Source organism: Pteropus alecto, unplaced genomic scaffold (assembly GCF_000325575.1).
Source record: "Pteropus alecto unplaced genomic scaffold, ASM32557v1 scaffold1197, whole genome shotgun sequence".
Lineage (NCBI taxonomy): Eukaryota > Metazoa > Chordata > Mammalia > Chiroptera > Pteropodidae > Pteropus > Pteropus alecto.
In genome coordinates, this window is record NW_006441068.1 from 914,788 (window position 1) to 940,386 (window position 25,599).

At 38.0% G+C, this 25,599-nt stretch overlaps 2 protein-coding genes and 1 pseudogene across 8 annotated transcripts in view; 1 reads left to right on the forward strand and 2 right to left on the reverse strand.

Moving 5' to 3' along the window:
* Nucleotides 1-8,908, reverse strand: part of CHD8 (chromodomain helicase DNA binding protein 8) — a 52,760-nt gene extending 43,852 nt beyond the window's left edge. For 5 of the 7 annotated variants that reach the window (XM_015594410.2, XM_025051366.1, XM_006918325.3 and 2 more), the window contains exon 1: nt 8,770-8,908. The gene's annotated coding sequence lies outside the window, so the exon portion shown is untranslated. The remainder of the gene's footprint in view (nt 1-8,769) is intronic. The other 2 variants (XM_015594406.2, XM_015594411.2) reach the window with 2 other exon arrangements.
* A 2,153-nt stretch (nt 8,909-11,061) lies between these two features.
* Nucleotides 11,062-25,571, reverse strand: RAB2B (RAB2B, member RAS oncogene family). The gene is made up of 8 exons (XM_006918326.2): nt 25,413-25,571; nt 25,115-25,186; nt 22,257-22,324; nt 17,802-17,884; nt 17,492-17,584; nt 14,023-14,134; nt 13,386-13,454; nt 11,062-12,690 (listed from the first exon to the last, which is right to left on the reverse strand). The coding sequence occupies exons 1-8, from the start codon at nt 25,456-25,458 to the stop codon at nt 12,583-12,585; spliced, it is 651 nt and encodes a 216-aa protein (XP_006918388.1). The 5' UTR covers nt 25,459-25,571; the 3' UTR covers nt 11,062-12,582.
* LOC112484969 lies at nt 17,098-17,216 on the forward strand (annotated as a pseudogene).
* Nucleotides 25,572-25,599: the final 28 nt, after the last annotated feature.

Below are 25,599 nucleotides of genomic sequence, written 5' to 3' on the forward strand. Positions count from 1 at the left end.
TTTGTGAAAGAGTTATCAGTATCTAAATGGTAGTTTTAAGAGTGAAGATTACCCAGGGAGTGAAGAGCAGAGCAAGTATATGAAAAACTGCACCAATACTGGTAGAGAGACAATAGAGAATGTTGGGGTCCATGAAGAACTGGAGAACCCATGTCCATTCCAAAGGGAGCGGCTGCTATTCAGCTCTAGTTAAGTGTTGTCATATGGAAATACACATCCAAGGTTGAGAGAATTTCAGATTTTTCAAAAGCCAGAAATACAAAGTTTTATGTAAATTGTCTAAGTTTCAAATGTAGATAACTAATTTTTTTAAAAAATGTTTTAAACATTATACAGGCTAAACAAAATGCTTAGCTGAAAACTCAATTGTGAGATTTTTGGTGTAGAGTGAGAAAACTAAAGAAAAATCCAAGAGAACATCAGGATGTAAGAATCAGACTAAGCTATACCTATCAAGCAGGTAGAGAAGGAAAAGCTAGAAAAGCAGAGAGTGTAATGTCACAGAAGCAAAGAGCAAAGTATTACAGGGGGAAAGTGATTATACTGACAAAGCAAAAACATCCAATAATACAAGAACTTTAAAATGTCCATTGGATTTAACAATTCTGATCTCTACTTTTCGTTGCTAGGCAAAAAGGAATCAGTCCCATACGAGCTTTCATAGCATTTTTGTTAAGTACTTTTTTAGGCTAATTATCTTCTACTTTGTTATTTTATTTATATTTGTACATGGAGGTATAATGAGTTTTGAAGTCAGAGGGATCTGAGTTCAAATTTATGTCTCACCAAGTAAATGAACTTTCTGAGTCTAGTTCATTCCTCTCTACAAAGGGGGGATCAAGTTACAGGTCTACTAATGAGGATTAATGAAACACCTAGCACAGTATTTGGCATATAACCACTGTCCTAGGAGGTACTTAAATAATGTTGCTGGATATATAGTTGGGAAAAAAAATGTTTTTGCCAGTGAGTCTACCTACCTCAAAGATGCTAATCAGCCTTAGAGGAGATCACCACTCATATCAATAGCCTCCAAAATAATTCATTAATTTCAGCAGGCTAATACCTGTGAGCTGGAATATATACTCTAGCTCTCTTCCTGTATATTAAATCTAATTTAAAGCAAACAGGAATAACTACACTTTAGATTTTAGAGTCTGAAGATCATGTTCAACTAACTGCTTCAGTCAGCTTAAAGCTGCTATATATGTTCTAAAATCACTAGTATCCAACTTTGAGTTACGGGAGATCTAAGTTAAGACTCTCAGGGATCCGAGGAAGAGTCACAAAGACTTTGGAAAAACCAGTCCCACCCTCGAACATTTTTTCCAGATGGCTTCCAGGACATCACACTTTTTTGGTTTGCTTTCTACCTCTTCTACCACACTTCCCCTTTGCTATTCTCCTCTACCAGCCTTTAATTGTTGAAGTTCACCAATCTTTGGTCCTAGAGCCCTCTTTTCTTCTCATTCTATACTTTCTTTTTGAGAATGTCTAATTCGCATATATAGCCTCAATTATTATTACTTTTTTCAACCAATTATCTATATGCTTATGTCTTTCATTCACATCTCTGGGCAAGATGTCAACTCTACACTCCAGCAAGTATATCCACTTGCTTACTCAGTAGCTCTTGGTAGTTTCTCCAGTCTCGTTGACTGACCCACTTGTCAAGCTCTCCCTGTAAGAGGCTTATGACTTCAAGGACACCAATTCCTTGGTAGTCTGTCTAGTCTCCTCCATCCCTACCACCATGAATGCACATGTGCACACACACGTGCACACACACACACACGGTAATCATCCTCCAGCATTTCTTATTCAGTCGTGGCTGTAGAAACCACGAACCCTCTTCTCTTCCTTACTACCCATATGCAATATTTGTAAATCCTACCTTTATCTCCTGAATATCCCTCGAATCCATCCACTTCTGCCTCTATTGCCATTCTGGATCAATTTACCATCCTCACTTTTCTAAACTATTTTAACTGCCTTCTAACTGATTCCCCTCCGTTCTGCCTATTTAATTCTTACTTATTCTTCAAAGCACATTTCAACATCATCATTTCAAAAAAAAAAAAAGCTTTCCCCGACCTCCCAGATAAAAAAACAGCCAGATTTATACAGTGTACATCACATGCCAGGCACTCCTAAACAATGAAAATGTATGCACCTATTTCATTTTCTTAAGCCTGACATAACTATCTTTATTTTACAGATGAAGAAACTTAAGTGCAAAGATATTAGTATTCCACAACTAATAAAAAGCTGTGCCAGATTCAAATTCAGACAGAGTGGCTTGAGAAATCACAATCTTAACCACTCTACTATGCTATCCTCTAGGTTACATGCCCCTATTACGAATTCTCTTGTAACATCCATAACTTCTTTTCTGTGGTAGAGATTGAATAACTGATTACATAGTTAATTGTTTGATACCCGCCACCATCCCATATTAGAATACAAGTTCCACAAGGGCAAGGGCTGTGTACGACTTGTTCTTTACAACACTCCCTTTGCAGGTAGTCATGGGTATTCGATATCCTTTTGTCGAATGAATGCATTTTCAACTTCCAGCCAAAGGTGTTTAGGAGTAGGGCTACGAAGGGATATAATGGGGAGGTTTCTGAGCAAAAGCAAGGGTTTCCCTCAGACTGCAGAGATAGTAACCAATTAATAGGCACTGGCAGTTTCCTACCAGAAACATTCATAAAAGGCATTATAAAATCATAAACATCTTCACTTTTTTAGGACCTGCAGCAAAACAGCTCTTACATATAGCAAAATGGGCTGCATGCAATACACATTAAAGACTTTCTATAGTGTGATAATCACTGTTGAAAGTAATGAAATTTTAGTTATCTCTTTTAGGCTTGGGACCATAAAGCCTCGGTGGCAGTCAATTTAAAGCTGTGGCAAGAAGCAAATAGATGACACCATACCAATATGGCTCAGAAAGAGGGCACATTCATTTTTAAGTCAGCCTCATTACAGATTTTTTTTTTTCCCCAGTAAAACTCTGGGGTTTTGGCCTAAGTCTGAAGACATAAATAAGATCCTAATCTTTAAGAATCACTGCCCTTAGGTCAGGTTAGATTGGATCTAGAGAAGTTCTTCACTGGCATATGGCCACCAAAGTGAAAATAATATTCTGGATTCCAGATGAATAGATCCACCTTGATTGATGCCACTTTTGGACACCCAGCATAAGTAACTATCTATATTTATATCTATACATAATTTAAATAACAGAGATATGGTTTTCTTTATGCTCCCCCATACCACTCCTACATGCCCTACTTTAACTGGGCCAAGTATACATACATTTCTTCAGCCTAACAGGAAAATATAAATATTTACTTAATTTACAAATGATTGTTTTCATTGCAACATTTATGTTTAAAAAGTGAGTGCAGGGAGGTGGGGGACACATTATAAAGCACGGTTATTATCACACTTGTGTCTCCAGGAACAAAAAATGACCCCAGTGACATGGGACTAATGAAAATTTACTGTGCTAGTTTGACTTGCATTGGCTAAAAAATGGTGTTATTTCCAAGACTGACCAAGTGATTTTCCTCTGTACAGCTTAAAGTATTTCACATAATCTTATCTTCAAAACAACTAAGTTAAATAAAAGAAACAAACTATTCTTTTTGCCTTTTAGCAAGCAGAGATACAAAGAAATTTTACATTCTCAAGGTTCTACAACTGCTAAAGGTACAGGTTTAACAGGCTACAGGGATGACTACTTGTCTAACGTTGTGCTCAAAGACAATTCTCTCACAGGGGTCAGCCCTAAACTTTTAAATGGAGACAGAATGGATAATTGAATGAGGCTCTGAAGTCCATCCAACAGACCACAATCCTACTCCTAGTTAAGTTACCTAACCTCCCTAACTCTTATTTTTTCTCTTCTGTAAAATGAAGCTAACATCACATACATTTCAGGATTATTCTGAAGATTAAAAGATAATATACAATGTTTGGCACACAGTAGGCAAATAAAAAGGAATTTATTATTCCCTGTCCAATAATTTAAAATAGTACGACTAAAGGTTTCTCTCAAAGCAAAATTACTCTTAGAAACTTGGCTGAGCTTATCTGCTAAGAAGAATGGTGGGATACTGAAATAGATTTAAAAGTTTCACAATTAGAATAGCAGGACTGCTGGGCAGGATGAAAGGACTCTAGTACAGCTGTGCTGAGAAAGCAGTACAACCCTTTAACCTCAAACCCACGGAAAAGACTTTAACCTGCACTGGTGTCTAGGGCAACATCCAGATAATTCAATTAATCATGTTCATGTTTGTAGGGATGAAGCCACAGTCTATCTCATAGTACTCCATTTACTTCACAGTGCCTGCTTGTGGGAACTTAGAGTTCTCCAACTGACTGGGCTGTTCCCCAGTAGTTCACATGCTAGATCCAGCTGCCTCAACTTTTGACTCCCACGACTTTCAGGAAAGCAGTGAATGGAAGTGATCATTACCTCTATCTATTTAAGCCCTCATGAAAAAAGGATGCCCCACCAGGAGGCATACCTGAAAAACAGGCAAAAGCACTACATTTACAGGAGAATTGATATGTTAATAAACAAAGAGCTGAGTAATGTGCTCCACTCTCCAGACAAGGGGTAAAAAAAAAGAGAAAGACTGAGTACTGAGTAGAAAAGTAAACAACTGTATGAAAGCTGAGGGTTCATGCAACCTAGTAGCTCCTATTCAAAAATCCAGAAAAATTTTCCTATTCGGTTTACTTGGGCAGACGTATATCTGATAAAATCATGTTCTACTACAAAATCCTGCTATGATTTCGACTCTAAATAGGCAGCCAAACTACTGAAATCACTGGTTTCTTCTAGAACCAACTAAAAAGAAATTCACATATCACCAATGGGACAATGCACTTCTTAACACCCAAGTCCCAAAGAAACAATTCCCAAAGATGTAGTGGACCCTCAAGAATGTAGTGGAAGGAAAAATGAAAGTAGGATATTCCAAAGGTTTTTAAATGACCAAAAAGACAATTTGAGAGACCTGAAAGACTTTATAGCTCTTTAATATCTTTCCTTTCAGGTGAAATCAATTAAGTTAATATGTATTCCTTCTCAGAAAAGTACTGATAGTTTTAGGAGAACTACAGACTCTCGAAACAAAAAGGTATTACTACAGAATTACTAATTACTGGAATATTGGGACATTATCAAAAGGATTAGAATTATCACACTTAACGTGCTGACATACAGGGGAGAAAAGAAGCACAATCCTATTATTACCTAGTAATTTCAGTAACATTTCATTTAATTACCTTTTTAAAGTGAAATAAAGTCTGAAAATGCCAAATAAAAGGAGGCCATACACAACAAATTTCTCTGAAAATGTACAGAGAAAATAAAATCAGGGATATTTCATTCTTTCAATGACAAACCCAATCTTTTCTTAATAATTATGCTTAAGAGTAAGTAATTTTTAAAATCCTTGGTTTGTCTTTGAAATTTTCGTGTACTTTTATTTGAATAGGAGTGAGTCTGATGTTCTGGGAACTTTTTACAAACAGACTAATAAGAATATATTTAGCCTGAAATTGAAGAGGCTAGAGCATTATCTAGGTTCCCCACACGGCTCTACTGCTTAGAATATATTCCTGAACCCATCTCTGCTGAAGACAAATGTAAAGCATTTATCTATGCCAGTCTAGTTTCTGTTTACACCTGGTGGATTTCTGATTATCATGTAATGTACGTTAATGGGTAGAAATTAAGTCTTTTATTATTAAAAGCCTCCTGCTGCAATCTGAAGGCAAGAATTAAGATATTTTAAATGTGATCATTTTGCTTCATGTGACATTAAACAATCAAGAGCCTAGTGAAGGACAGAAAGTTACGGATAGTAAAAGGGAAAAGAATACATACAGAACAGCTTAATTAGAAATCTCAGAGACTAACATACTTTGTAGTTTAAATTTAAAACATCCACTAACTACAAAGAGGTGGACTTATTCTGCAGTACAAATATAATGAAAATCTTATAGGCAATGTGAAACAGTTAGAAAACACACAAAGTAAATGAATCCAAATTACTCCTCTGGGGGAAAAAAAAAGAAAAAAGAAAACACAGAAAGAACTAAATTACAACTTCATACATGTGCACACATAAGACAAAACTGAGAGGTTAAGAGGAAGACAGGTTATTCAGGATAAAATTTAGAATGTAATAAACAGGTAAATAAACTTTTAGGCAATGGTAAACAGTTCATACAACGGCTTTATATAGAAATACAACTGCCACTTGGGTACTGGGTACCAAAGAACCACATCTTGAAAATTAGAGTTTCATTACATCCCTTAAAAGGTCAGCAAGAAACAAAAAGGCACAATTACAGTGAATAAAAACAAAAAGCAAAGTGAACAAAATCCCAACAGGACAATGAAAGGAAGACTACAAACTTTGTGAGGAAAAAAAATAATTAACTAAAGAGGAGGTATATAAAGTTAAACTGAGTAACATATGAAATGATAGTCTATCAAAGAATTGAATGTTAAAGGTAAATTTGTAAATACAGCACAGTAGTGTAAGGGTAGGTCAGGCAAAGTCCTGCAGACTAGGGACTTGCTCAAATGCAAGCCCAGAAGAGGACTGAGGGTGGAAGGTCCAGAAAAATGTTTGTCTTCTGTTTATCCTCGCAGTACTAGGCTCAATGTAAGCTCAGAAGATAGCTTAACTCTTGCAGGGCTGTGGACAAACAGCATTTGTGAAGCATTTAGCACCCATCTGAAGGCTTTGAAAATGTTAGTCTTTCAACAGATGAGAATATTAAATCTCATACTTTTAGTAAGCAAGCACAGTTCTTGGCACCCATAAATTGATCTTATGTGGTAGTTTTGCTTAGAAAAATCTCACCCTTTTAAAGATGTGTACTACAGTTTCCTTTAAAGACTAATCCCCCTCACCATCCTACCTTACCTATCAGAAACTCAACCTTTCACATATCAAATTCTTCCTGTTACAACCAAAACTCCGCAGCGTTACCACAATGCCAGGATTCTTCCATCCCAACACCCAGCAGTGCTGCAGAGAAGGCTGTCCTGGGAAATACAAGATCTGTGTTTCCTGGTGATTCACAATCAGTTCAGCAGATTTCTATCATTTTCTATCCATGTCTAAATGGATTTTGTCAATTTGGGAATTGACAAAATCAAAAAGCCAGAGGCACAGGATAGATCACACATGGGGGAGGTGGGAACTGTGCAAGCACCCATAAATTGCTCCATCAAATCCTTGATTCCAATCCATTACTCCCCTGCTACTTCAGTTTTAAACCTCCCCACAAGTCCATCTCTTCACACATGCCTACCCTCTCTTTGGCTGGTGTCCTTCATCTTGCCTTGCAGACCCACTGGTATACCACTCTTGCAACCCAGGTCTTATTAAATGGAAAATGTTGTTTTCCTTATTATAACTCTTTTCTTTTAAGGAGCGAGATAATTCCAAAATACTTGTAATGAGAAGCTTCTCACATTCTGGCCCTAAGAGGTTGACAACACTTGTTCTGAAACCTATGTGGTGACCAATACAAAAGAAATTCTTAAGCAGAAGACATTATCTAATTCACTAATAGAGGACATTATTCACAACACAAACTCACCTTCTAGTATCTAAAGTGTCCCAGCTGTTACTAAAGATAACCCAGTCAGAGAATCCCTGACTTAACTGATAGGCTCAGAACAACAGGAAGAGTAAATAAACAATTTGTGGCTGCTGGTGTGATGGTAGGATACAGAAGACACCGATAATACAGCTCTTTTGGCTTGAGTTTGGGACATTCCACTATGTCCGTTCTTTAAAAGAAAAAGATCCAATTTTAAGTCTTTGACTTTTTTGGCTTACTATGCTCAGTCACTGAGAAGAGAGTGGTCCATTACACATTTATACACCTCCACTATACACCTCTTCTTTGAAGACCTTAATCTCTGCAAGACTGCACTTTTAAAGGTAGGAGCTGCTGCATTTTCACAGCTGCTGCAACGGCAGGGAAATTTTCCTGCGACACTAGAGACAGGTAAATAAAGAAATTGCATTCGCTCCGAGGCAGGGGGAGGGGTCTTCTGCTAGTGAAGAGTTTACATAATGCAAGAGAAAACGAGTAAGCTCTGCAGACCTGTCAATGGAGATGCAAGGCTGGAGTTCCTCTCTTCCCACCATCTCTAAACAGTCTCCAAAAGCCTGCTCTTTTCTCTCGAAGACCAACAGAAATTACACCTAATAATCTATAACAAGTTACACACCCTCGCCCCATGCGTCCCTACCCACCTTTATTATTAAAACACACGAAAAGAAAAAAAGAAAAAAACGCAAAACCCCTAACCTCCCACTTCTGAGTCCAAAGTATGGAGTAACCAAACGGAGCCGGGGAGTTTTCCATCCTCTGAAAGGATAAGGAGAACAAGAAGCTGCCTCAAATCTACACCACGCCCAGTAATGCAATGACAAGCCCTAAAACTCCTCAGCGGCCGGGGCAGATCCCTTCGCGGCTCGATGCGGCTGGGGGCCCCGCGGCCCGGCAGCTGGCCTCTCCCCCGGCCTCTCACAAAGGAGAATGGTTCAGTCCAGAGCATCACTCAGCACCTGATCCCTCAACAACTGGCGGACGGGCAGGGGGCGGGGGAGCGAAGAGGAGAATGAGTTATTAAAACCAATTCTAAGAGCCTTAGCTTTTGCAAAGACCCTTGGACCAGCACTGAGAAGCAAGAGTGAGCGGGAAACCTACCTGAACCAGTCCTGGTGCTTCCTTTCCAGCCAGCGTTTCAACTCACCCTTTCGGAGAACAAGGCGCCTTCCGGCGGAGCATGGCCAGCCCTCGGTTCAATCTAGCTTGCTAGTAGTCCATTCTCGCTCGGCTCCGCCCACCTACACTGCCACCCACCAATGGCAGGGCCGACGCCCGGCCTCTTCCAGCAGGGTAGTGCGAGTGCCATCCAGGAAGTCTCTCGAGAGTGGGAGGTCCTAAAAGGCTGAGAAGGGTACGTAGGCAACCACAGATATGCCTGATTGAAAATAAAATCTGGCGGTAGCTCGTCTCTGAATGCTCAGTTCACAGGCGTTCAAGCTTCTTGGAGTGTGTGTGTGTGTGTGTCTGTGTTTTTGACCCCCGCCGTTGGGGGCGCTCTAAACTAAAACATTTAGTTACCTGTTTCTGGGAAGCCATCTTGGGTCGGGCTGGTACCTTGGGGAGAGGAAGGAGGGAGTGCTTTAAAGAATTTGAAGCTTTTTTTGGCGTTCTGTCGGACTACTTTGGTCCAGGTCCAACATCCTCTCCTTTATGTAATTAGGATGTTCCTCAGTCATGATGGGGAGAAACCCTGGAATAATGCTGAATGTGGTTAGAGGCAACCACCACCCTTGCGTAGAAGTGAGGCTATCTTACCAAAGAGGCAAAAATGAATTCTTAAAATGACAGTGGATTTTCCCAGTTCCTAGAATAATCCTTCATAGGTACCTCACTCAGGATATCAGTATAAGACAAACAGGTTATGTGTCTATTCTAGATGCTTCTAGTCCTTGTGCTTCGAAAACGTAAAAGTTTTCCCGTGCTCTGACTTAGGCAGCACAGAGGACTGAGAGTCAGTTGGAAATGAAGTGGTTTTGGGGAAGAATTTCATTTTTTTTAAAATAAAATAAGTTCATCTATAGACCCAAACTACTTTTGAATACAAATAGAACAAACTAAAGAAGCCTCAAAGGAGAAATTATATGTAAGGAAGGCGATTAAGGCCTTAAAAACACTGGCTGCCGAAAGTAATTCTCTAATAACTGTATTTAAATTGGAAAAAAAAATAACTTTATTGTGACTGAAGTTCACTTGCGCTCAATGAGATTTTCCTGTTTTCCTAGTCTAAATCTCTACTTGCAACAAGTTTTAATTCGTGAACAATCTTTCCAGATCATTAAAGGCATTTCCCAAGAAATAACTTATTTGCATGGCTACACATGGTATCTCAGAGACCTTAAGGAGTCACGTGAGTCGCTATTTCATCACAGAAGTGATTAAAACTTGGCCAAATACATTTCCTTGTATATTTAACAAAGTCTGCTGGCCAATTTTCCCCTGGCAACTGGTATCATTATATCAAATTTGAGGTATTAGGATTTACCAGAACAATGTGTTTGTCTGTAAATGCATATGCAAATAGTTTATAGAATGAGAACCTGTTATCCCTCTGCTTATGATACAAAATAAACCTGCAATCAAAAGAACCAGTTATAAACATAGAAAGGGGAAAGGGTGTGCCTGCTCTTATTTCTGCTATCTGCAATGCTTTATAAATACTGTGACTTAGATGTCCATAAATATGGTTTTCAATGGTTCTGGCCTTAAAAACCAATCAATATCTGTATTATCTCAGAACTACCATTCTTCACATGGTGGTGGGGAATCCACTTCCTAAAATTCGTGACCATTTCACTCAGAACATCGGCAATGATCAACACAGATCATGAATTTGCCCAGATGCTTTTCTCACGGTTCCCTTACAATTAGCGAAATATCCAAGTATAGAAAGTTATGAATAGTTTAGATAATAGACCGGATGTGTGATTTTGGACTAAAAAGCTACTCTCCAAAATACCAAAATGGTATCCTTCAATGACTGAAAGTAGCAGCTCTAGGCAGAATGCTATCTTTGATCAATGCTCTGATACCTCCCAATCACTAAAGATTACCTTGGTTGGTAAAGAAAAACTGTACAGAAATTAAAACTTTATATTTACTTCAGTGTTGTCCCTAGTGTGAGGTTGCAGGCTAACCCCAAACTCAACAATCTCATCCTTTTTGGAACAAGGTAGGATTTTTAAAATCAAAACAAAAGCATAATCAAAGCAACACTCTAAATGTCTTCCAACTTCCTGTAGTGCAGTGTTAATTACTACTACTACTACTACTACTCGGGGCAGAATCCAGTACAAAATGTATCTCAAGGAGTCTTCTTCCAATACCTTTGATACAATTCCTTAGAAGAATATCTACTTGTGTTTGGGATACTATCAGAAATGACACATGAAATATGAGCAGCTTGGATACATGCATATATTTAATAATGAAACAAACAACAACAAAATTAGAAAAATTCATGAGACCACGGTGCTGTGGAAGAGAATGGGACAGCAAGGCAAAAAGGTAAAGCAACTGAACCACAAAGCTGTAAGATGAGGCAAACAAAGGCAGATTTGACTAGGATAGTATTATGTGCTCTCGAAAAGAATGGCTAAAGTATCCACTTACTTGACTCAGAAGCAGGCAGCCTTAGTGTACACTACATGGAATGGAGGCAAAGAGCCAGGGAAGGGAGAAAGGAGAGGGAGAAGATCAATATAGAATCCAGGGTAAGCAGATGGAAGAGACTGAGATAAAATTACAAACAGATGACTCTAAGGCCTTTTGTTTCCTCTGTAGTCTAAAATAGACCTGTTCCAAGTCTTTAAGTATGTCAGTTAAATTCAAAGATCACATAAATAGCACTAGGCACTGTGAAGAAATGGTGGAGAGAGTGATTTACAAAAGTAAAAAAGATAATATGGTCCCTGCTCTCAAGGAGCTTACAACCTATATTGGAAGACAAATTCCACACACAAAACAACTATAAAACATATTTACAGAGTAACATAAATACAAATAAATATACATATGAATAAAGAACATATGAAAACTAAAGGGTACTGTGTCAATAATTGTTTAGAAGTCCCTAGATCAGTCAAAGGCTTTCTAAAGGAAAACTTTTTGGACTCTGAGTGTAATGTTAGCAGAGACTGGGGCATGTGCAAAGGCATAGAAGTGAAGTAAATATGTCATGTCAAGTAAGTAAGCAGATTAGCTTGATTATAGAGTAAAAAAGTCTAAATAGGTCCATTAAGAAGTGAGTGTGATGAAACAGTAGGGGTCTGTTTGGTGAGAGACACTGCAACGTTAGGTCTGGTCCCTAAAACAAAAGGAAAAGGGAAAGATGTTTTCTTTAGGTAAAGATAAGTGGACACTGGTCCAGGAGCAACTCCACTGCTGTCAAAAATTTCACAGTTACTCTAAGACAGAGAAACTAGTAATAGGATGGTAGAGAAGTTTAGGTAGAAGGAACTGCCTTCTGCAAGAACTCTTATAAAGTGGCAAGTGAAAAAACTCAATGAAAGTCCTAGACAGAGAATCTATTGTCCAAAGGCCAGCCAGATCCCAGTAATCTCAAGTACTCAAGCAGAATGTCCCAGATCCTAGTTACTAATTCTTGGTGGGAAGCAGATTGTGTATACTCATAAAAGAATTTATTTTTGAACTACCATGACAATCGAATTTGATCCTAACATTTTAGAAATTAAAATAGGAAGATGAGAAGAGCCTTACTCTATAGGGAATGCTCACATCCCTGAAGAAAGACAGGTCAGTAAAGGCCCAAATTCTCCCTTGGTCTTTAAGTGGAAAGGCAAAACATCACATCTTGAAAGAAGCTTTTCTCAGCCAAAACAAGTAAGACCTCTTTCTTTAAGCCTATTGATATGAAGCTGTTCCAGGAAGAAAAAGAGAGTCCAGGCCAGATGTTCAGCAGCAGCCAGAGTTGGACTCTACATCACCAGAGTTCCTCTGGGAGGCACTGGATCCCACTGATGTTGAAATACACTGTTGGGGACCAATCTTGATGCCATTTGCCTATAAAAGAAAAGAAACAATAGTTCCCACTTCAAGTGCTAAAGTAAATGGGAGAAAAAGGGGTATAAAAGGAAATCATTAATTACATTTTCTACAAGCAGATATGACCTTGGCGTGTATCCATGTACCCTAGCTACACTGTGATAGTAAAAATGAGACAACCAGCTGTGGTATAAGTATTACAGAAGACTAGAAGTGACTTTTGTGCCCATTTTTAAGGTGACTGTTATACTTAATTTTCATAGCTCTGTGCTGAATCACAATGTGATTAGATAAAAGTGTGAGCACACAAAAGAGTAGAATTAGCATATTAACATATAATTCCTTTTTGTTTTGCCCCAGAATTTGCTTTATAGAAATGGCCCTGCTGAGCAATTAGGAATCACACCTCCCCCATGTTCTGGAAGAGCAAAACACTGAGGTTGGAAAGAAAACCTCCCATATTGTATATCTTTTAGATTACCAACTAAAAATCGCTTTAAGCATTCTGGATTTCAGACTTGTGAAAAACAAACAAACAAACAAACAAAATGATGATAGGTTTTTGTGTACCTACATAAAAAAACCAAGTATGAATTGGCATAGCTTCAAATAGTATGATGTTAGACCCTAGGGCCCTCACGTTCTAGGGACCTTCCTGTCCTGTTTAAGACAAAGCAAAGTTAATTGTCAGTCAGTCCCCCACTCTTTCTCACCTCATTGTGGACATCAAATAAACCCTGCTGGATCTTCCTATATATTTCTTTGGCTGTGTTAATGAAGGCCTAAAGGAGACATAAATCATATTATTAGGCTCATTATTCAGGTAGAGAAATTAGGAAAAGAGAATACAAATATTATTCCTATTTGGATTTCTAAGGTGAATGAGAAACCATCAGAAGAACAGAGTAAAAATACAAAAGTTCCCCCGAAGTCCTTGTAAAAGCCATTGAGAGTGGTTTCAAATAGAAAAAAGGAATTACGTAGTATTTAGGTACTGACCCAAGATGTCCATAAGATTCCTAGGTTGACACCCTCTGCATATAAAACAGATTCTCTTCTCAATTAAGTTACTGAAGGAATGACTACAGTAGGAACCCATCAGACCCTCCAATTAACGTGATTTACAAGTAACAGTGGGCTTAACCCACACTTAAAAATGTTATCCAAAGTAAAGATAAAACCTTAGAAATCAAGGTAAAAGAAATGGGACAGTTCCCTTAAAGGGAGACATATGATCACTATGACCAATGGACATTCTTTCCTTACCCATGTCTTACAGAATTCGGAATAAAAGGACAAAGATATGGTGTACTCTCTGAAAAGTTTTCCCTATTTTTTCCCTAATTATACCTCTTCAACATTGCAGGCTGTTTTGGCTGAAGTTTCCATGAATATAAGTCCATGCTCCCGAGCAAAAGCCTCTCCTTCTTCTCTCTTCACATCCCTGCGAGACTCTAAGTCACTGCAAGAGATTAATTGGGGAGAAAACTAAAATAAGAGCTCAATGAAAGAAGAAACTCTTGTTCTAAAAGAATCCCATAGCTGTTTCAACTGTCAGTTAATCCATAAAGAATGTAACTCCTAGATGATTTTCTCTTATACAGGGTTAGTAATTTCTATAGCCTCTGGGAAAATATTCTTCAAATCCGTGACATCTGCTGCATGGTTGAGAATAACACCTTACTCTATTACAGAGAAAAGGGTTTGTAAAGTAGCAAGCAAGCCCCATAGTTACTTAAGGCTTATGCTCTATACTTCGTTTTCAAATGTGATCCAGTAAGAGCAAAAGAAAGAAGGTAAAAGGGAAATTTTATTTGTTGGGAGAAAAGTGATAGATGTCCCATCCAAGAGTGAAGAGTGTCCTCCTCTCTCACTGGAATCAATCCACAAGAAGAGAGAAAGCCAGGTATAAGAATGCAGTTCCCTTAATTCTCACTAGTCTAATTTTTAATGTGTATAACAGCAGCTTGACATCAGGGAAATGAAGGATTCAGAGAAAACAATAAAATTAGGTGATACGAGGGAAAAAAGATAAAGCCAAGGACTGAGAAAGGGAATAAAGTGGCATGGAAAGACTTTATCAAAGACAAGATAAAAGGCTGCAGAATAAGTAAAGATGGACTGTTTGAGTTTCACTTTTTCAATTAGAAATTTTCATTTGGGAGGTTTCCAATTTTTCAACCATGAAAAAAAAAAATATCAACGAGGAAGTCCATTAAAAAAAAAATCTACAATATGTATATTTATTATTAGCTGTGTAAATACCAGGGAAGAACTACCCATCTAAATATCAACAATCCTAAATGCTCCGTTTAGCTCCAGATCTTTGTCCATTTGCCTTTTTTCATTTCCACTCTGCTCTGTAAAAGGCACCTCAAACTTACATCAAAATGGAACTTGGTCTTGTCTTCCCAACCTGCTTCTGCCCCAGGATTCCACATCTCAATAAATAGCACAAGCCCAAAACTAAGAAGTCATTATTAACACCCTTCCTTCTTTCACTCTGAATACCCAATACACAGTGAGTTATTTCCAAAATGTACCTTGAAATCATCCTTTCCTCTCCAGCATCATCACTCTAGTCCAAGCCACCGTTCTCTCTCGCCTGGTGTACTACAACTAGGATCTCACTTCAACCCTTGTTCCCCACCCGAGAGATCTTTTAAAATCTGATCAAGCCACTTCTCTGCATAAGACTTAAATGTTTCCTACTGTGGTTAGAATAAAATCGAAACTCCTTCCTAAGGTAAGTGCCACGAGATCTGGCCCCTGCCTACTCTGCAACCTCATCTTGCACCATTCCCCCTTGATTCAATCCAACCATACCAGGTTTCTTTCAATACCATAACTTGCTCAGCTTCTTCCCAGTTCAAGGCTTTCACACAGTTTGTTCTCCCTATCTGGTATACGGTTTTTTTGTTTTGTTTTTTTTTAAGTCTTTGCTCACCGAACTCTCACTCATCCTTCAGATTCCAGCCTAAATATCACTCACTCTTAATCAAAAACAGGTACCTTGTTACTGCTCTTTCATAGCAGCCCTTTTTTCCTTCACTGTATTTACCACATTTATAATGTCCCCACTAGACTGTAAGTTCCATGGGAACAGGGGCATGAGTGTTTTTTTATACACCTTGCGCACTCAAAGTCTGCCACAGTGTCTAGGACATAGTAAGTTTTCCCTGAAACTGGCTGACCTAATAAATGAGTACAATTAGTCTGTGGCCACAGTTTGACGCAGTGCTACAAACTCACAAGGGTACCACAGGACAATTTAAATTTTCAAGGGAAACACAGCAACATTCAACATAAGAACATCACATGAATGACAAGCTTAAGATAGTTCAGTGTCAATATCAGATTACAACAGATGCCATTTAATATCTTCATATCTTTGTGAAGCTGAGTTGTTGGCAGTTGCTGAAATAAAAAGCAAGTATTGTACAAAAATCATTTTGGGACAGGAAAGGAAAGTATCCAATCCTAATTCTAAAGTTTAAGAAGCTATGCAGGTACCCACAGGTCATTAGTGTAATCACGACTATTTAAGAATAAATTTTTAATGGTCAGGTTTGTTGTAAAAGCAAAGAGCCATTTAGCTTTTTATTAAAGACAAAAAAATAAAATAAAATTTTAAAAACTGTTTTAATTTATGCTTTCTATTTTTCATACAGTTACTAAGTTGTTATGACAAAAATACTTATGTTGTTTAGATCTAACTATTTAATAACAAAACTGTTATTTTTTTTGGCTTATTAGTACCATAGAAAATTTACTAAGAATAAAAGTTGTTGGGGAATATGGGGAGAAACTGGAACTCTTGGTGCACTGCTGGTAGAAACGTAAAATGGTGTAGCCACTGTGGAAAAGAGTATGGTGGAATCTCAAAAAATTAAACTTAGAATTACCATAAGATCCAGCAATTCCACTTCTGGGTATATACCCAAAAGAATCAAAAGCAGGGACACAGATATTTGTACACCCATGTTCACAACAGCATTATTTACAATAGCCAAAAGGTGGAAGCAACCCAAGTGTCCACCAATAGATGAACAAATAAACAAAATGTAGCAAATACATTCAAAGGAATACTTTTCAGCCTTAAAAAATGAAGGAATTTCTGACATATGCTACAATATATGTGAACCTAGAGGACGTTACACTAAGTGAAAGAAGCCAGTCACAAAAGGACAAATACCGTATGATTTCCCTTATATGAGGTACGTAAAATAGTCAACCTCATAGAGACGGAAAGTAAAACAGTAGTTGCTAAGACCAGTGGGATGGAGAATGTAGATAAGTATTTTATGGGAACAAAGTTTCAGTGTGGGAAGATGAAAAGTTCTGAAGATGGATGGTGGTGACTGTTGTAGAACAACGTGAACATATTTAATGCCACAGAACTGCACTCAGCAATGATTAAAACCGGTCTACAGCCATGCCACCCTGAACAAGCCCAATCCCATCTGATCTCAGAAACCAAGCAGAGTCAGGCCTGGTTAGTATTTGGATGGGAGACCACCTAGGAAGACCAGGTGCTGTAGGCACAAAAAATAAAAAATAAAAAAATAAGGGATTGTAAGCTGACAAGGTCCTTGCAACCTGTGAGGTCAACCAAGGGTTGCCTCACCTAAAAAAAAAAAAAAAAAAAAAAGAAAATATTAAAACGGTAAATTTTGTTATGTATTTCACCACAATATTTCTTTTTACTGAGCTATTGAGAACATCATAAACTAAAAAAGTTTGGGGACCAAGTGATTCAATGTCCACAAAATACCTAGATGAGTATTAGTACCTATTATTTATTCAAATAAAATTTTACCTCTTATTCCCAATCAGCATGATAACCATGTTGGAGCTAGAGTGCTGCCGGGCATCCTCTAACCATGAGGTCAGGTGGTTGAAGGTTTCACGCCTACAGCAGAAAAGTTTAGAAAGTGGGTCTGAGGCCCATTTCAAAATGCCAAAGAAATTCCAAATGTATAGGAAAAGGAGGAAAACTACACATGTAAAGAAAAATATAAGAGAGGCCATTCTTCTTTACCATTCTTACCAGAATCAGTAGATAGAAGAGAAGAAGATTTCGAGAACATAGGGAACGGCCTCCCTCCCACCCACTAGTTCTGACTCACCTTGTAATGTCATATACCAGCAGTGCTCCAGCTGCTCCCCTGTAGTAGGAACGGGTGATAGAACGGAAGGATTCTTGCCCAGCCTTATCCACCAATGTGGCAACAAAAAAATCCCAAAAAAACCAGGTTATTTCCAGAGAAATAAATTGATCATATGCCACTCTAAAACAAAGGACTTAATTTTTTAAAATAATTTATATTAAGAAAAGAAAATTAGGGAAAGGAAACATGAATGCCCAGAAAGAAAACCAGGTGGAAAATCAATATTTTTCAAAGGGAATGCAAATGATATTCTGGGTTAGTTCTTCCTGTGAGACCACTTATCAAACTGCTGACTAACATCCCTGGTTCCTAGGCACTAAGTGCCAGTAGCGCACCACGGTCAGTGTGGCAATTAGACATTTCATACATTTCCCAATAATCCCTAGGAGAGAAAAAATGGAAATAGGCCTAGAAACTCAGAGTGTATTGCATTGTCCATCCAAAACATGATGTTGAACAAATCACATTAACCTTTCCTTTCTGTTTCTATTACTTTAGCTGTAAAAAAGAAAATTATCTTAGAATGCCAATACCCAACAGAAGTTTCATTTTAATATATCAATGTAGAAAATTAGTCAGATACCAAGCACTTAAATTGGGGATATGCGAATTGACCTTTAGTGTACCACTAATAAAGGCAGGACAACCAAAATGTCCCTTGCTAGGATCTTGTCATGGTAAATAGCACTAGGGAACAAGAAAAGAAGCCCAGAACCCAGGCTAGAGTTTTCTTTGAAAAAAAAAAAAAAAAATTCAACTGTTCACACTCTAATCTCATTTCCAGTTGAGGTTAGGATGTTGTTTTTTTAATAACTGAGCAATTTATTAATGCCCCCACATACTAGGTACTTTCCTTGCTTTATGAAATAGGTATTTTTTTTTAACCCTTAGAGAAGCAAAAGCATCTTTTAAATAATAATATGAATAAACTGGGCATTGAATCTATCCTATTCACATTCTTGAAATCATTTATCCTCATATCCCTACATAAAGGTTCATATTTTAAAGATAGGAAAACTAAAATGTGGATATGGGAAAATAAATGGCTTTCTCATAATAATAATAATATGATAACACTAATTAACAACACAAATGAGAAAAATGAGGCTCAATAGGATAAGTTCAGTAACTGGCCAAAAGTTATAAAATCTATAAATGCTGGATCTATAAATTAAACTTAGGATCTTAGTACTTCCTAGCACAAAAGTTTTTCTCTTTGCCATTATGTCATATAATCTAAACCTGGGTTTGAAGGTCAGAAGAGAATTACAGTACACTAGTTCTAAGGTTACTTTTCCAATACAAGAATCACTTTCTTTAAGATTTGTTGATAATATTAGTAATACTTTAAGATTTAAAATATACTTTTTCCCTCCAAGAACTCAAAGTTTTATTTATTCCCTAATTGCTTCATGTCTTAAATTGATTCCCGTTTTGTTTTTATCTCTTACTGAGTTTTTCTCCTCTTCTGCTATTATTGAAAGCCCCCTCCTTCCCTGTGGCCTAGTAGGAACTAAAAGGAAAGCTGGAAGGAAGCTCACGTGATGGTTGAATCACATGGCAAAATTTAACAGCTGAAAACACTTCCCATGGGTCATTAGAAAATGCCTTTTAAAATCAAATCACTTCTTCATCTTAGTCCAGTACATAAGCCAAAGTTTGAGAGCCAACAAGCTAGAGTTCAACTTGGGCTGGTCAACATCAGTCTGAGGTACCTTTGTCCATCCCCAGTAAAAAAAAATCTGAAGCAGCAAAGACTAGGACGGAGGTTTGATAAAGAGAATTAACAATTTCTATTTTCTCCCAAGAGGAAGCACATATTGTAGTTTCAAGATCAATTCCTACAAAGTCATATATGCTCATTCCCTAAGAATCAAAATGCATTCCAAATCAAAATACAAATGATTTTAGGATTAAATAATCAACATTTTGTATTAGCTACAGTATAGTGTCTCTTCATTTAGCACAGTTGTTTAGGCAACTATAGATACGAAATGAAGAAAGGCAAAAAGTAACATGGCTCTCTAAATCCTTCTCAATAATCAGAACAGTGAAAACAAAAAACTCTGGGTAACTTGATCTCTTTAAAAATAACCCTTCATGGTAATCCCTAGACATTTGCTATAGGAGGGCTTTGGGAGTAAGTGAGGGAATGGGGTCAACAAAGTGGGAAGCCAAGGTGGGTAAACAATGGACAGAAGATCTGGGATGACAAGGGAGATATGTCAGGCTTACCCAGAGAGTGGCAGAGGAGACAAACACATTATAAATAGGAATCTCTTAAAATTTTCAAAATAAATAGAAAATCCCAGTATTCTGAAATCTGTCTGATATCTTTTTATGATTCAACAAAGATTACTCTAATCTCAAAACAATTACTAAAACAGAGTAGGAAAGAACTAGGTCAAATGCATCACAAGTGGCCATGTGGTTCTTCAGGATCCTGTCAACAGAGCAGTGGCTCTCAACTTTCTTATTTTATGATCTACCATGATTCATATTACCATTTAAGGGGGAAAAAACCCAGCAAGTCAATGCTCACTCTCATAACCATTACCATACCACTAACTGGCAGCTCTTGGGTCTCCTAGCATCAAAAGATCCAGTTTTGGAAATGACAGAGGTTTAAGTTAAAAAGGCAGAATCTAGCTATACCAGTCTTCACACCTATAGGCTTCACTCTTCCTCACCTCAAAAATTTTGTCCTGTGGCCTCTTTAGGGGGCCAAATATATATCTGTGGGAAATACAAAAACCAGGGGGGATAATAAGAGGAGAGCTGAAATACTTACTTGAATTAATAGTGAAAAATAACCCCTGGGCCCAACAATGAAAAGAGAAGGGAAGGAATAAGTGGCAGCTGTTTAGAACATATACGAACTTAACCTTGGCAACAGATATAGAGTAATAACTTTTAGGCTTTATTGGGAGGAAAAGACTAAAGACAAAATTGGCCAAAAGATACAAGTTTTTGGAAGTTTTAGAGGTATCTGGCTACTGCTACCACTATCTGAGATGTGAAATGATTCATGTTCCTATAATTAGGACAAGCCAATATGAAAAATGATGAAAAATCTGATCAGAAGGGCAAAGATTATTAAAATGCTTACAAATACAACCAACAAATATACAGAAGAATTTCATCCGTGTTAAAAGCAGCTGATCAATCAGTACATGCAAATGTGCTAACAACCTTGGAGACCACCAGAAAAGGACACTGCGCAAAAAGGGTCTAGAGCAGCACCAAGTAACTACTTTTAAGACAGATACCTGCCTATGTTGGGGCATGGTGAGTGGAGAAAGGGTAAAGGGAGAAAGAAAAAGAATAATCACTTGTAAACAGCTTGTAGATATAAGTGCTTCAACTCTCAGTTCTGAGAAGGAACAGAAGTAAATAAACAAAAATCAGGAAAAGATTTTAGCTGAATAGAAGGAATATGCGCTAGCTCCCTTTAACTTAACATAGAGACTAGAATATTATTTTTCTCAGAGAAATCAAAAGTACAAACCAAACTGAGATAATGTACATGGAATAAATTTATCTGGATGACGCCAAATTACACTAAGTCAAGCTAAATTTTAGCAGTACTACATTTGTCAAATTTTAAAATATGCATAACCTTTGACCCAGAATTTCCATTCATGAGCAGGCATTCCATAGAAATCCTCAAACATCTGCATAAAGATGTAGTAAATAAGAGTAATCAAAGAAACTTTGCAATGATAAAAAAATTGGAAACAATCTAAATTTCCATCAATGAGAAGATGGTTAAATAAATTATGATTAAAAGAAATGAGGTTTACTGTTGAACTGTACACCTGAAACTTACTGGATTTCGTTAACCGATGTCACCATAATAAAAATAATAAGAATAAAATAAAAAAATAAAAAGAAATGAGGTAGATCTATACGCATTGACATGGGAAAGTCTACAAAATCCAGAGATTGCTGACAAAAATACTTAAGTCACGAAGCTAGGTCTACTTTGCCATACTTCTAAAAACCAACAAAAACAAAATCATTACCATATATTTGTTTCTATTTATGTATCTAAATACAGAGAAAAAGTCTAAATCATTAATAGTGGTTTACTCTGGTCAAGCAGAAACCAAGATTGGGAGGGAGAGAGGTTCATGTGTGTAAAGTGGACATTCACTTTTTACTCTATACATTTATACTGTTTGCTTTTATTTTTACTAGAACTCATATATTAAAACAAAAATTAAAATATATAGCATTTATATTTGTAACTGCAACAGAGGGAAGTGAAAGCTTTCCTATCTCTTTGATTTCACTCTTCCCTTATTCTCATTTCCACCATTAGCCCACCCTCCTAGCCCTTTTTCCCTTCATTGGCCTTAAGTGTTATGTTCGGATCTTGGTCAGGTACTAAATTATTTTATCCTCTCTCACCGTATCCCAGATTTGCAGTTTGATTTGTTTTCCATCAATGTTGACCATACGGGCCCCAAACTCCACACCTGTCAGTGAAGACCAAGAGAAAGAATGTGATTTTAATGTTGAGTGAGAGGTTCATGCTTTCTTCAATGTGCTAATGACTCCTCCTCTGTCTGCACTCAGTGCCACTAAGCGCATTACCACTGCCTAGTTGCTCCAATTAGTTCTGTGTTCCTTGAAGTTCATTTCTTCCCTAGAATTAAAAAGTGTGTTCTAAGGGATTATGACCTCAGGAATGTAACCAAAAATCAGATATGGGGATAAAATGAATTAACAAGTCAAATAGAAAAGGTGAAAAAATTTTAGCAATGTTAGTTAACACTTACATTTAATTAGGTAATGTTCAATTTTGTAACTTTTTAAAACACTTCTAAAAAATATTTCCCAGCATTTTCTCAAAGTCACTCTCTAGGCTTATATAGGAAATAATATTTTTTGAAAAAAGAGCCTATCTAAGAAATAAGCTCTCAAGAATGATACAGTTCAGATATCTAATAATTCCCAGAGTTCACTGGAAAATAGTCCTCCTCATAGAAGTATGGAAACTGACAGTCTCAACAAAGGTTTCAGTTTACCTGGCATTCAACTTCAAGGTAATATCAGGACAAAATTTAAAATTCAAGGGTCATTTACATTAAAAATACTTGATCAGTCAGATAATTTGTCCTATGTTCTATTTTATACAGTACTTCACTCGAGGAATTTTGATTTCCAAGTAAGAAAGAGCACTAATCTAGCTTCTGCTAATGGGCTCATATGCGCCTATTCAGTAGTCCCATGTATAATACATCCGGAGTATCTCTCTCCACTTTAAGGTGCTGTAGTTGATAAGAGAAAAAAATATTTCTTACTACTCTAGACTACTTCATCAAGAACAGCGACAGCTACTGTAAAAAGACACTAATTTTTTTCCTTTCTGTACAAATAGGAATGGAATTTCAACAAAGAATTAAAAAATAAAACTTTATCTCCTTTTATGCACCTTTCTCTAGTTACACTCAGAGATCCTTATATTTTGCACATATTTTCTATCCAACTGCCTTGTTTAGAGGACTGAATTCAGAAAGAAACAGAGCCTATATTGGACTCTGGAAAAAAATTTAATCATGTCATTCCTCTGCTTTAAAACTTGTCGTTTATTCCCGTTATCTTCAGGTGTTTCAAAACTTGGTCCCTATTTTATTCTCTAGCTTAATTTTTTGCCACTCTCCATTTCAAACTGCATGCTCCAGCTATATTAAATTACTTTGTTTTCCAAAGGTAGCCTGATCTCTGTCATTCCTTAGCCTTTGCACGTTATTCCCTCCTATCCTGATTACTTTTCCCTCATCTCTACAGCCCCTTTGCCTGGCTAACTTCTGCTTATTCTTCAGCCTTTCCTAATAACTTGTTTAGAGGTTGTAGCAGGGGAGCGCAGCTACTCGTATACCCTTGACCTAAGAACGGTGCTCTCCTCTATCGGGGAAGGTCATCCTCTTCGACCCAGCATGCAGCTTTGGGAGGGATGGAAGGGGACACCCGCCCAGCCAGATCAGCCAAATCAACCCTGGCGATCAATGGGGTGACAGATGTCGCAGCCAAGTCGCCCTGACATCCAGCCTTTCCTGATAGAGGTAGCAGCCTCTCCTCCCCTTTTGCAATAAGAATTTACTTGTCACTGCACTGTATTTACCTCCAACCCCACCTCCTACATTAGAAGACTGTAAGGTACTTAAGGGCAGGCACTATGTTTGCCTTATTAAGCATTGTTGTCATTAACACCTATCACAGTGTGGGTGTCCACTTAATATTCATTTCCAAAAATATTTTCCTGTTGATGCTGTCCTCTAAATCAGGGGTCCCCAACCTCCCAGCCATGGACCGATAACAGTCCATGGCCTGTTCAGAACCAGGCTGCACAGCAGGGGGTGAGTGGTGGGCAAGTGAACAAAGCTTCATCTGTATTTGCAGCTGCTACCCAGTGCTAGCTAGCATCACCGTCTCAGCTTCATCTCAGATCATTGGGCCTTAGATTCTCATAGCACTAGTCCCTGGTGCCAAAAAGGTTGGGGACCGCTGCTCTACATCTTTTCCTAACATTCATTATTAAGCTCTTAATAAGTCCATTGGGCACAGTAGTAGCTTCAGATTTCTAGAAGGTGGGACGAGAGGTGGCAATGTGGTAAAAATGGGAGCCAGGGATTTTATTCAGAAATTGCATTTATATGGTAAGAAAGCTGGTTTCATATATAGTCTTTATTTGGGCTGATGTTGTGGAGATAATGGGGAAGGGCTTGTCAAATCCCCAGCAGGCCATGCCTTATCACAAATATGCGGGGGATGTTTATACTCGCCAGGATCAACAGTGTGTTTCTGGAACTCTATCATACTCTTTTTTTTAAAAGTTATTAGTTTCATCTACCTTTTAAGTCTAGAATAGCTCTCCAATTTGCTTTTTCCTCTTCTACACACAAAACAATCTATATATTGGTAATTACTTCTAAAAGTATATGTGAGGCTAGCACTAATTTACTGCAAAGCATGGTGAGTTTCTGAATAAGTAGTTTTCATGGGATTTCCCAGAAACACTCAAATTGTATTTGGGGAAAAAAAAAATCCTACGGTCGACAATTAATCCACACCTCACGTTTATTTCTGAAGTTATCTTTCAGTTATTTACTCCCCATTTACAGCATTTGACTGGTCACTCTTCATTTAACATAACTTTGGACTAGCTTAAAAGTAGGGAGAGCTAACTTCGAACTCTGAAGGCTGATAACGTTCCACTTTAGTCAGGTTTCATTATCTGTTCAGGGACAGGTAGATGCACTTACCTATTGTGAGGTCGTGAACAGGCTGGAACCGCTTGTCTGTAAACTGCAGGAGGAGACATGACTTCCCCACACCTGAAAGAAGAAGACGCGCGTTCTAGGAGTCACGCGGCCCACGAATAGTCCGGAGTCTAAGCATCTGGGACAGAGGAAGAAGAGCCCCGAGCCCCGCCCCTGGCCGCCCCGCCCCGCCTGCTCTTCGCTTAATCGCCCAGCCCGCTAAATGAGCCCCGCCCCCACGACCCGATTTGGGAGCTTCAGATCCCCGCCCCAGTTGCGAAGGCAGTCTCCTGCGGGTTACCTGTGTCCCCGATGATGATGTACTTGAAGAGATAAGCATAAGTCATGGTCCTGTTTCCTCCGGATTCCGGGTCCGCCCGACTTCCACAGCCACTTACCTCCGGCCTCTCTAGCCACTCAATCGGCTGAGCTCCGGCCCCTCTAGCCCAGATTACGTCTCTATTGCTCTCCCCAAAAATCCTGTCTCG

Excerpts from the sequence above, each read along its gene's own strand:
- RAB2B (XM_006918326.2), bottom strand. The coding sequence starts at position 25,458 with ATGACTTATGCTTATCTCTTCAAGTACATCATCATCGGGGACACAG. Across the intron at positions 17,585-17,801 it reads CTGGTATATGACATTACAAG|GCGTGAAACCTTCAACCACC; the intron begins GTGAGTCAGAAC and ends TTTCTGCTGTAG. Across the intron at positions 14,135-17,491 it reads ATGCTGATTGGGAATAAGAG|TGACTTAGAGTCTCGCAGGG; the intron begins GTAAAATTTTAT and ends AATCTCTTGCAG.